This window comes from Peromyscus eremicus, chromosome 2, assembly GCF_949786415.1.
Source record: "Peromyscus eremicus chromosome 2, PerEre_H2_v1, whole genome shotgun sequence".
Taxonomy (NCBI): Eukaryota; Metazoa; Chordata; class Mammalia; order Rodentia; family Cricetidae; genus Peromyscus; species Peromyscus eremicus.
Genome location: NC_081417.1, coordinates 154,859,866 through 154,869,889, shown reverse-complemented (window position 1 = coordinate 154,869,889; position 10,024 = coordinate 154,859,866). Strand labels below are relative to the sequence as shown.

The following is a 10,024-nucleotide window of genomic DNA, read 5'->3' as shown; positions in this document are numbered from 1 at the left end:
GGTCAAGGGAAAGAGAGCTTAGGGGAGCGGGAGATCCCAGCTGGATCAAGAACAGAGAGGGAGAACAAGGAATAAGAGACCATGATAAATGAAGACCACATGAGACTAGGAAGAAGCAAAGTGCTAGAGAGGTCCCCAGAAATCCACAAAGATACCTCCACAATAGACTACTGGCAATGGTCAAGAGACAGCCCGAACTGACCTACTCTGGTGATAGGATGGGCAAACACCCTAATTGTTGTGCTAGAAACCCCATCCAATGACTGAGGGAACCGATGCAGAGATCCACAGCCAGACACAAACTTCTTTACTCCTACCTGATTATACAGACACAAGGAAACACAATTAGGCTCAGAGACTCATTAACAAAATAAAGACAATTTGCCACTGGACACTTACTATGCGGTTCCTAGGGTCCAGCAACCCTTTAGGACAGGACAGGGACCTGTGTTGGCAATCTGGCCTGCCCCAGGGAGACCTGCCCTGTGCGTGTTCTGACTTAAAGCCTACTTTTAAGAGAAAACTCCAGCTTCTCCCCTCTCTCCCTAGTCAGAGGTAGGCGCCTCTCCAGCTGGAGCTCTCTCCCTCCCTATCTTTCTCTCTTTCCCTCTCCCGTCTCTTCCCCCACCAAATAAAACTCTTCACTGTGCACTGTCTGCCTGGCATCTCCGTCTCTCACCCGCCATGGGTCTCCTTGGCTCCACTCGCCAGGGACTCCGAGTGCTGTATAATAACAGGACCTTTGTCTGTCTCCTGGAGGTGTTAATGTGCAGGAGGCCAACCAGAATGGGGAGCCCTGAAGTATAGTGTCCCACAGTCAGGTGCCCAACAAGCTGGGTTTGGTGCTTTCTGATAGAAACCCCATTAATCTGTAAGAGGAGGGAAGAGGATGAGGAGTTTAAGGCCAGTCTGGGCTACACTGAAAAGACAGAAAGAGAATGGAGAACTATGGTTATCCCCCATTCTGTTGTTGTTTGTTGTCTTTTGTTCTGCTTCAGTCATCTTTGATGTCCCCACAGTGCATCCCAGCCTCAGTACCCTGGATCGCCATCTGCTGCCCATTCCCCAAACTCCCTTCCTCTCCCCTTGGCTTTGCATACATTGCTGCTTTGAAAACTTTACATATAACTCACTGCGATGCACAAGTGGGAAGACAATGTCAGATTAGCTTCAGGTCACTTGGATGTTGAGAAGTCTTAGCCAACAAGAGCTGAGACAAGACAGTATCTTCCCATTCCTGTGTACAGTCAAAGGACTGCCCTGACCATGATCTCGAGGACCAGATTAATGGAGAAGCAGAGAGGCACATCACAGACAGAATATCAGGTTCTCAGCATCTGACCATTACTTTGTATGCAGGAGAAAGGCCCTGAAGAGCCAGTTCTGCCAGGCGGTGGTGGCACATGCCTCTAATCCCAGCACTTGGGAGGCAGAACCAGGCCAATCTTTGTGAGTTCGAGGCCAGCCTGGTCTACAGAGTGAGTTCCAGGACAGCCGAGACTGTTTCACAGAGAAACCCTACCTCAAGAAAGAAAAAAAAAAAAAGAAAGAAAGAAAAAGAAAAAAGAAAAAAAGAAAAAGCCAGTCCTGACAGGAGCTACAGTTTGAAATGTAGAACAACTTTTTCTGATTCCACAAGACACTTAACCTCACTGTGCTCATCAATGTCAGGCCCCGTGCTCTGTCCCTACTGCATGCAATTTCATTTCCACCACACTGAGCAGTGTCCAAAACCATGTGTTCTAGGGTTCCGTGCATGAGAGGCCTGTCCCTGTGCCTTCATTTCTTAGTACCCAGAAGGAATTTACAGTGAGCAATCACAAAGTGTTGTCTCCAGTTTATAGAAATAACGCTCACAACAGTCCAAACAGGGATTGCTACCGAAGCAGACTGACCTGAGCTGCCTTACATTGGCAAATGTGCTTTTCAGCTCAGCACAACATTGGGAAAATTCCACTACCTTGATATAACCAGAGTGATCATAGACCTCTTTAGGAGCAGGGTACAGCTCCTTGTTCAGCTGGCTTAGGTCGGCAGTGTGGTACAGAAGGTCTTTCAGCGCATTGATGGAAATTTCATTGTCATAAAGATTGATGCTGGTCAGCAGGGAGCATTGGCTCAGGGCAGGGAGAAGGACCCTGAGGTCAGGGTCCTTCATCCTACAGTCTTCTAATTCCAGGGTCAGCAGAGTGTCTGCAACACTCTGTAAGAAAACTTTGAGAGGCATGAAATTCAGATCACTTAAATTGACACCTCTCAGGTACAGATGTTTAAGCTGACAGTGACCCCACTGGGCAAAGGACTCCAAGTCCGACTGTGAGAAATTGCATAAAGAGATGGACAGGGACTCCAACGGGGTCTTCAGGCACCTAGGGAGAGACCAAGGGGTTATTTTCAAACACAGTGGTGGGTTGTCCTAGAGGTAGAGGGGACCACATAGCCAGGGTCAGTGTGACCACAGGATGGCCATGAGCATCCAGTACAACCCATTAGTCTTCTTTTTCAAATCACACCACTCTCACCCTAGGGAGTCATCTTCATGGTGCAGACTGGCTCATTCCACAGCTACCTTTCCTATTCTTCAGTAACAAGTAGAGACCCAGAGTTGCTATGGAGACTATTAGGCTAGAGGGTCCACAGGAAGGAGAAAGATAGGACCCATATGGCCATGTCAGGTTGCCTCCTGAAGAATCATTGACTCCCTGTCACAGTGTCTGCACCTGTTCACTCTTCAGCCCTGACTCTGACTCTCGTCTCAGCTTTTCCATGTCCTGTCCACTTAGCCCACTCCTGCTCTCAATAGAGCCTTACACTGTTTGGGAACTAGACTGGGATGTATTCTCCCCAATCAAAACACAGAGCTCACTGTGCAGGTCTGAGTCCTCCCTACGCAGGGCCCTCTTCTTTTCCTGTTCCTCCACATTAGATCAGATAGGATTGCTATGGAGGAAATGGCAACCCACCCTCCCAAATCTAACCCACAATCCTGGCCTTCTACCCTGTCAGCTCTGTCCATACAAACTACCCCACTTCATCGCTCAGCTTTATGAGTGGTCATGTGGGCCCTTGAATCAGTTAACATGGAATAAGCTCATCCTTACATGTTCCTTGTGAAATGCACAGAGGTCTGCAGATACCAGGTGCCCACTACTCTCTAATGTATAAAAGAAAGGTTTGCTCTGGTAGCAGGAACTGCTCTCCATCCTTTCTTACCTAAGCAACTGTTTCATGTGGTCATTGAGGAAATAGACATCATCTATGGTGACATGCTTGAGACAGTTGAGTTTGGAGAACTGAGAAATGATCTTGCGGACATACTTCTCATCTCTGTCAGTGGTACTGCCAGTTGCAGGAGCGTGGGTGTGGTCTTGGAAGACACGTACTAGCAGGATTTTTTCAAGATTTCTCATCTTCCTGATGAAAGGTACAAAACTGGCCAATGTGGAGAGATTACCCACGGTATTCAGTTCCAACTCGTTGATGAACTTCAGCTGTAAAATTTTGAAGACATTCCTGACAGTGCTGCCTTTTTCTGTACCAATCCTCAGCCTCACACAGCACAATTTCAGGGAACCCTCTATATTTTCTGCCCATTTCAACAACTGCTTTTGGTATTCATCTGCAGTTAGGTGAAGATCAATGACAACCTTCACACACTGCCTCCTCAGTGTTCGTTGAGGAAGAAGTCTCTTCATTAATAGCTTCTCAGGCAAAGATTCTGTTGAGTGGTTTCCACCATCTCTTCCAGACCACACACCCCGGACATCATGGTGCACATTCCTCAAGTCAACCACTAGAAGCTTCTGCCCTCTGTAGATAAAAGAGAAGTGTCAGAAGGTAAGTTGAGACCTAAAACTTTTTCTCCATCTCTGATGGAGTTTTCCCCTGCTTATCTCTGTCTTCTTCATATTCCTGCTTTTCAGTTCTGGGTCTCCAATACAGAACCTCAAGCTTGTCAAGCATGAGCTTTTTGCCTGAGATGTATATTGGAGACCTGTCCTGTTTCCCTGCATTCAGTTGCTCTGGACTTCCGTCATCTAGTATTGTTTTTTTGTTGTTGTTGTTTCTTTCGTTTGTTTGTTTTTGTTTTGTTTTTCGAGACAGGGTTTCTCTTTGTAGCTTTGGAGCCTGTCCTAGAAATCACTCTGTAGCCTAGGCTGGCCTCGAACTCAGACATCCACCTGGCTCTGCCTCCTTAGTGCTGGGATTAAAGGCTTGCACCACCACTGCCTGGTTTTTTGGTTTTTTTTTCTGACACAGGGTTTTTCTGTGTAGTTTTGGTACCAGTCCTGGATCTTGCTCTGTAGACCAGGCTATCCTCGAACTCACAGGAATCAGCACTCCTTGAGTGCTGGGATTAAAGGCATGTGCCACCGCTGCCCAGAGTAAACCTATTTTTATTACCTGGTGGAGACAGGGGTACAGGGTCATTCTCCTGTGGCTACATCTGCACCAAGAGCTATCTCATACTTAATTGCTATTTGCTACAAGGACTCTAGAGCTGTCAAGGCCCCTGCAGCCCTCCAGTATACCAGCCAAAGTCTCTGATCCACCTTTGACCCCATACTCCCTGATCCCAGATGTTCCTTCCATATAAGCCAGTGTGTAGCATTTGGCATTATATGGTTATTGCTTACCCGGGGGGAGACTCTCTTTTCAGCCATGTGCCTACTCCATCCAACATAGTCTGGTAGATCTCCAAGTCGGGGTTCTTCATCAGCAACCCAACAGAAAGGCAAAGGTAGGGCCAGTCTGCCACCAGGGCCTTAATCATCTCTGTTTTTCTCTGAGTGTTGGCCTCCTTCAGCAGTATGGGAAAGAACTCCATTGGCTGGTCCTGCAGAGTAGAGATGTCCAAGGTCTCATTGATCACTAAGCTTTGCCCTGCCAGTTGCAGGAGTGTGGGTCGGGCCTGGAGGCTCATTCTGATGGATGTTAAGGGAGATGATCCTGGGGAAGAATTTAGGAGAAAATATATTTTCAGTCTGTCTTATGAAGATTTCTCCCCCTCACAGTGAGCATCTGTCACCACTCTGGCCTTGATGGAGACTTGGGTTTACTCACTACAGCACTCTTTGGCAGTCTCAGAGGCAAATGCTGCTACCCTGGTAGCATGTGGAGCCTCTCACGATCATTCACATTCACCAGTGTCCCATCCAGTTCCAACCTTTGCTACTCTGAGTCCCATACCCCTTTGGAAGGGGGAAACCGGGAAGAAAAAATCTAAGCTCCGTTTCTTATGGCAGAAAGGATACTAGCCCCTTTTCAGAGACAATGGAAGGATTATATGTACAACCTACCCATATTAGGCTTTCAACAAATTGATCCTGCCTGGCAAAAACTGAGAAGAATCTGTGAAATGGGATCATTGCTTTTAATTTTCAAAGATTCAGAGCCTGGTTAGGGAATCTAGCTATGTCAGACAACTTTGGAGTATAGAGTTCCCTGGGTATGTGCTAGGGGGCTAGTGGGGTATCATGTCCTTCTAGTAACTTATTTGTTTTTGTTGAGACAGGGTCTCACTGTGTAGCCCACAGCTGGCTATGTAATCCAGGCTGGACTCAACTCACACTAAGATCCTAACATTGTACACTAGCCAATCTGATGTGACCTAATTGCTCAGCATGTTCTGAATCAAACATTGCTTTTCAAACACTGCATGATGTCAGTCTGGTTGGCAAGAAACTAAAATTTCAGGCCGGGCGGTGGTGGCGCACGCCTTTAATCCCAGCACTTGGGAGGCAGAGCCAGGCGGATCTCTTTGAGTTCGAGGCCAGCCTGGGCTACCAAGTGAGTCCCAGGAAAGGCGCAAAGCTACACAGAGAAACCCTGTCTCGAAAAACCAAAAAAGAAACTAAAATTTCATTACTGTAGAGACAGATGCAGGAGGATTCCATACAGTCCAGTCCATACTTTAAGTTTGAGGTTAGGCCAGTATTAGAGGTTTAAAAAACAACCCAAATAAGCAAGAATGATATGGATTGATGAGTTCCTTTGTTTTTGACTGAGGTTGTTTGATACTGAGGTTTGATCCAGGCCGTGGCCTGTGGTAGAGAAGTGCTTTACCACTGAGCTGCATTCAACTTAATCATTTCCTTAAATTTTATAGAGACCAGGTCACTCCAGGCTATCCTAGAATAGGGAATGGTTTCCTCTCACATCTCCAGTGCTAGGATCACAGCATTGTGCAAGCAGTCTACTTGGCTTCTGTTTACGTCAGTCTGAGGAATGAACTTGTCCAATTGACCAGGCTGAAGCAACTGCATCCAATAAGCACTGTCCAAAAACATCACTGTGTCCTGTGGCCCCTCTGAAAAATCCATCCCCAGGCTTTTTTTAAAGACACTGACAAAAATTATTTCAATTAGCTGGGTGGTGATGGCATATGCCTTTAATCCTAGGACTTGAGAGGCAGAGCAGCCTGGGTTACAGAGTGAGTTCTAGGACAGCCAGGGTTACACAGAGAATCCTGTCTCCAAACACAAAACAATTTCTTTTCAATGAAATCACAAAACTGCCACCTGTGAAGTCTAATTCCTGGGATTACGAACACATTCAATAACAGTGAGACCATAACTGAAACCAGCATAGCAGAGAAACACGGGCAGAGCTATCAGGAGTACAAGACCAGCCTGGGCTGGTGAAACCTTGTCTCGAAAACCCTCAAAGAACTGAACAACCTAAAATGTAAATTACAGTCTATCAGTTATCTCATTAAAACCAACTAAATCTCTGGGTGGTTGTGGTACACACCTTTAATCCCAGCACTCAGGAGTCAAACCTAGGTAAATCCCTGTGAGTTCAAGGCCAGAATGTTCTGAGTTCTACAGAATGAGTTCAAGGACAGCCAGTGCAACACAGAGAAACTCTGTCTCGAAAATCAAACAAAAGGCTTAACTAAATCAAGACTAACACACAAACAAAAAATCCCAGCCTGCCTCCTGAAGGAATTTATTTCAATTTTAGAAAATATTGGTTGATTTTATGAGCTAGATATGAAGTAACAGGTCTGTGACCTCCATTCCACCTCTTGTGAGGTACAAAGAGGAAGAGTGCTCCTTCAAAGTCAGACTGAATTACATTGAGTTCATGACCTAATGAGATTCCATCCCAAATAAAAGTTCTAAAATGGCCGGGCGGTGGTGGCGCACGCCTTTAATCCCAGCACTCGGGAGGCAGAGCCAGGCGGATCTCTGTGAGTTCGAGACCAGCCTGGGCTACCAAGTGAGTTCCAGGAGAGGCGCAAAGCTACACAGAGAAACCCTGTCTCGGAAAAAAAACAAAACAAAAAAAAAACAAAAACAAAAACAAAAAAAGTTCTAAAATGAAGCCAGGCGGTGGTGGCGCATGCCTTTAATCCCAGCACTTGGGAGGCAGAGCCAGGCGGATCTCTGTGAGTTCCGAGGCCAGCCTGGGCTACCAAGTGAGTTCCAGGAAAGGCGCAAAGCTGCACAGAGAAACCCTGTCTCGAAAAACCAAAAAAAAGAAAAAAGAATAAAAGTTCTAAAATGAACACCTATTTTGTTCTTTGTTTTAGTGTTTTCAACACAGGCTTTCTTTGTATGGCCCTGGCTGTCCAGGAACTCGCTCTGTAGACCAGGCCAGCCTTGAACTCTCAGAATTCACCTGCCTCTGCCTTCCGTGTGCTAGGATTAAAGGCATGTGCCACAGCCACCAGCTATAAGCACATATTATACCATAATTGGGAAGTGGAGGCTGGAAGATAGTTCAAGGTCATCCTGTGTTACATATAATCTCTAGGTCAACATATTCTATATTGTTATCCTGTCACCAAACACTAGAGGAATTTTATAATACAGTTAGTTTCGATCTCCACACTCAGGAGGATCAGGCCAGTGAATTCCTGCAGGTTTGAGTCTAAAGAGGACTAGAGAACCAGACTATTTCCAAAAGCAAAGAAACAAATTTTCAATGTGCACCAAGCAAAGCTTATATCAAGGCACTGAGAACCTCCCAACAGGAATCCCAGATGTTGGGGGCTGAAGCAGAGGACCTGCCAGGGATTCAAAGGTTCATGGTTTACAGAATGAGGCCTTGTCTCAAAATTAACCAACACGAGGTAAGTAGTTGATAAGAATCAGAAAATGGTGGAGCATGCAGGTCATTCCAGCGCTCAGGAGGCTGAGGCAGGAGGATATTGATTCCCAACCCAGTGCAACTACCTATCCAGGTCTAGGAGAGTCTGTGCAGCACAGTGAGGCCCTGTCTCAACACCCAAAATTAAACCAAAGGAACACAGAGGCCATTGGAGAAGAGAGCAGCCCTGGGTTTGGAAGCCCAATGTCTTCTGTCCATGTGAAGAGAGTGATTTCTGTATGCCCTGCACTGTCTTGTGTCTAAAATGTCTCTCAACAAGTTGGAGTGTCCTGATGGAGGTAAAGGACTTACCTGGCCTGGACATGGGTGACAAGCTCCAGAGCTCTGAGTGTCTTCACTGACTCCAACGGCACTTCCACAAAACTTTGTCCTCTCAACGTTTAGCAGCGGCACCACCAACCAAAGCTGCCATCTGATTGGATGATTTTGCTCCACCTATATTATCTTACAGGAACTTCCTGCTCAATACACATTGGGCTCCATGGGGGAAGGAAGAAACAAAGAGAATTCTGAGCCTAGGGTGAATATCAGGAGTCCGTGCATGAATTCACTTCACAACGCTGAGTTCATTTACTTTTTAAAAGTCATTCCTAGCCGGGCAGTGGTGGCGCACGCCTTTAATCCCAGCACTCGGGAGGCAGAGCAAGGCGGATCTCTGTGAGTTCGAGGCCAGCCTGGGCTACCAAGTGAGTTCCAGGAAAGGCGCAAAGCTATACAGAGAAACCCTGTCTCGAAAAACCAAAAAAAAAAAAAAGTCATTCCTTTATTTGCTTATTATTGCACTTAGCTTACACTTTACTGCTGTGATGGACTCTTAGTTTCTAGATAATCTTGTTTTGGACTCTCAACAATCCTCCTGCCTCACCTTTCCTGCAGCTGGCTGGATTTTGTTTCTACGTTCTCCATATTGCTCTGTGTATGAGTCATGCCATGGTTTATCTGTGCCTGATACTAGACAAAAAGTAAGAAAAGAAGCTGAAATTCTTATGGTCATGACTGTGAGTGTGTTCTGGAGTTCCAGGCAGAACTGGTTTCTCTTTCAGTCACCTACTGTGGCAGCTCTGAGAAGACTGGAGTGTGAGGCTAGAGAAGGAACTCCAGAACACACTCGCAGTCATGACCATAAGAATTTCAGCTTCTTTTCTTACTTTTTGTCTAGTATCAGGCACAGATAAACCATGGCATGACTCATACACAGAGCAATATGGAGAACGTAGAAACAAAATCCAGCCAGCTGCAGGAAAGGTGAGGCAGGAGGATTGTTGAGAGTCCAAAACAAGATTATAAGTCATCTTCAGCTACACAGCAAGCTTTATCACAGCCTGGGCTAATGGAAATGATTTTTTCTAAACTTAAGTAAAAACAAACCAAAAGGAACAAGAAAGGCTTTGAGGGAGAAGCTGCCCTTAGTTCCCCGGGGGTAAGGGTGGTAGATAAAGGATCTGGCTGCAACCTGCTTGGAGAAGAGGAAATGGAGACTGGGTGGGGAGCAGGGTGTGCTGGGCCACACCTTTAATCCCAACACTCAGGAGGCAGAAGTAGAAGGATTCCTGTGTCTTGAGGTCAGCCAAATCCACCCAGGGAATTCCAGACAATCCAGAGCTTCACAGTGAGACTCAGGCTCAAAATTAAAAAAAAAACAACAAAACAAAAAAAATTTTTTTTTTCATTTAACAAGGGGGCTGGGCAGCTACCAAAGGGCACATTTGGCAATGGTGCTTGGCATTAGCCTAACTACCTCAGTTCAGTTACAGGAACCCCCATGATTGAGAGAGAGGAAGACTGCCCTGGTTTTTCTTCCACTCAACATGTATGCCCCATGCCTCCCCCAAAATAGAAATAAATGCATACTAAACAAACAAACAAACAAATAAATGTAAACAATATATAGTGGCAGGGCAGTGGT

At 46.0% G+C, this 10,024-nt stretch overlaps 1 protein-coding gene across 1 annotated transcript; it reads right to left on the bottom strand.

The window, feature by feature from the left end:
* Window positions 1-1,804: 1,804 nt before the first annotated feature.
* Window positions 1,805-4,924, bottom strand: LOC131904920 (preferentially expressed antigen in melanoma-like protein 7). Its single transcript, XM_059255912.1, has 3 exons — window positions 4,638-4,924; window positions 3,214-3,810; window positions 1,805-2,369 (listed from the first exon to the last, which is right to left on the bottom strand). The coding sequence occupies exons 1-3, from the start codon at window positions 4,922-4,924 to the stop codon at window positions 1,805-1,807; spliced, it is 1,449 nt and encodes a 482-aa protein (XP_059111895.1).
* Window positions 4,925-10,024: the final 5,100 nt, after the last annotated feature.

Coding starts and splice junctions, on each gene's coding strand:
- LOC131904920 (XM_059255912.1), bottom strand. CDS start 4,924: ATGAGCCTCCAGGCCCGACCCACACTCCTGCAACTGGCAGGGCAAAGC. Junction 3,811..4,637: donor AAAAGAGAGTCTCCCCCCGG/GTAAGCAATAAC, acceptor TTTTATCTACAG/AGGGCAGAAGCTTCTAGTGG. Junction 2,370..3,213: donor CACATGAAACAGTTGCTTAG/GTAAGAAAGGAT, acceptor GTCTCTCCCTAG/GTGCCTGAAGACCCCGTTGG.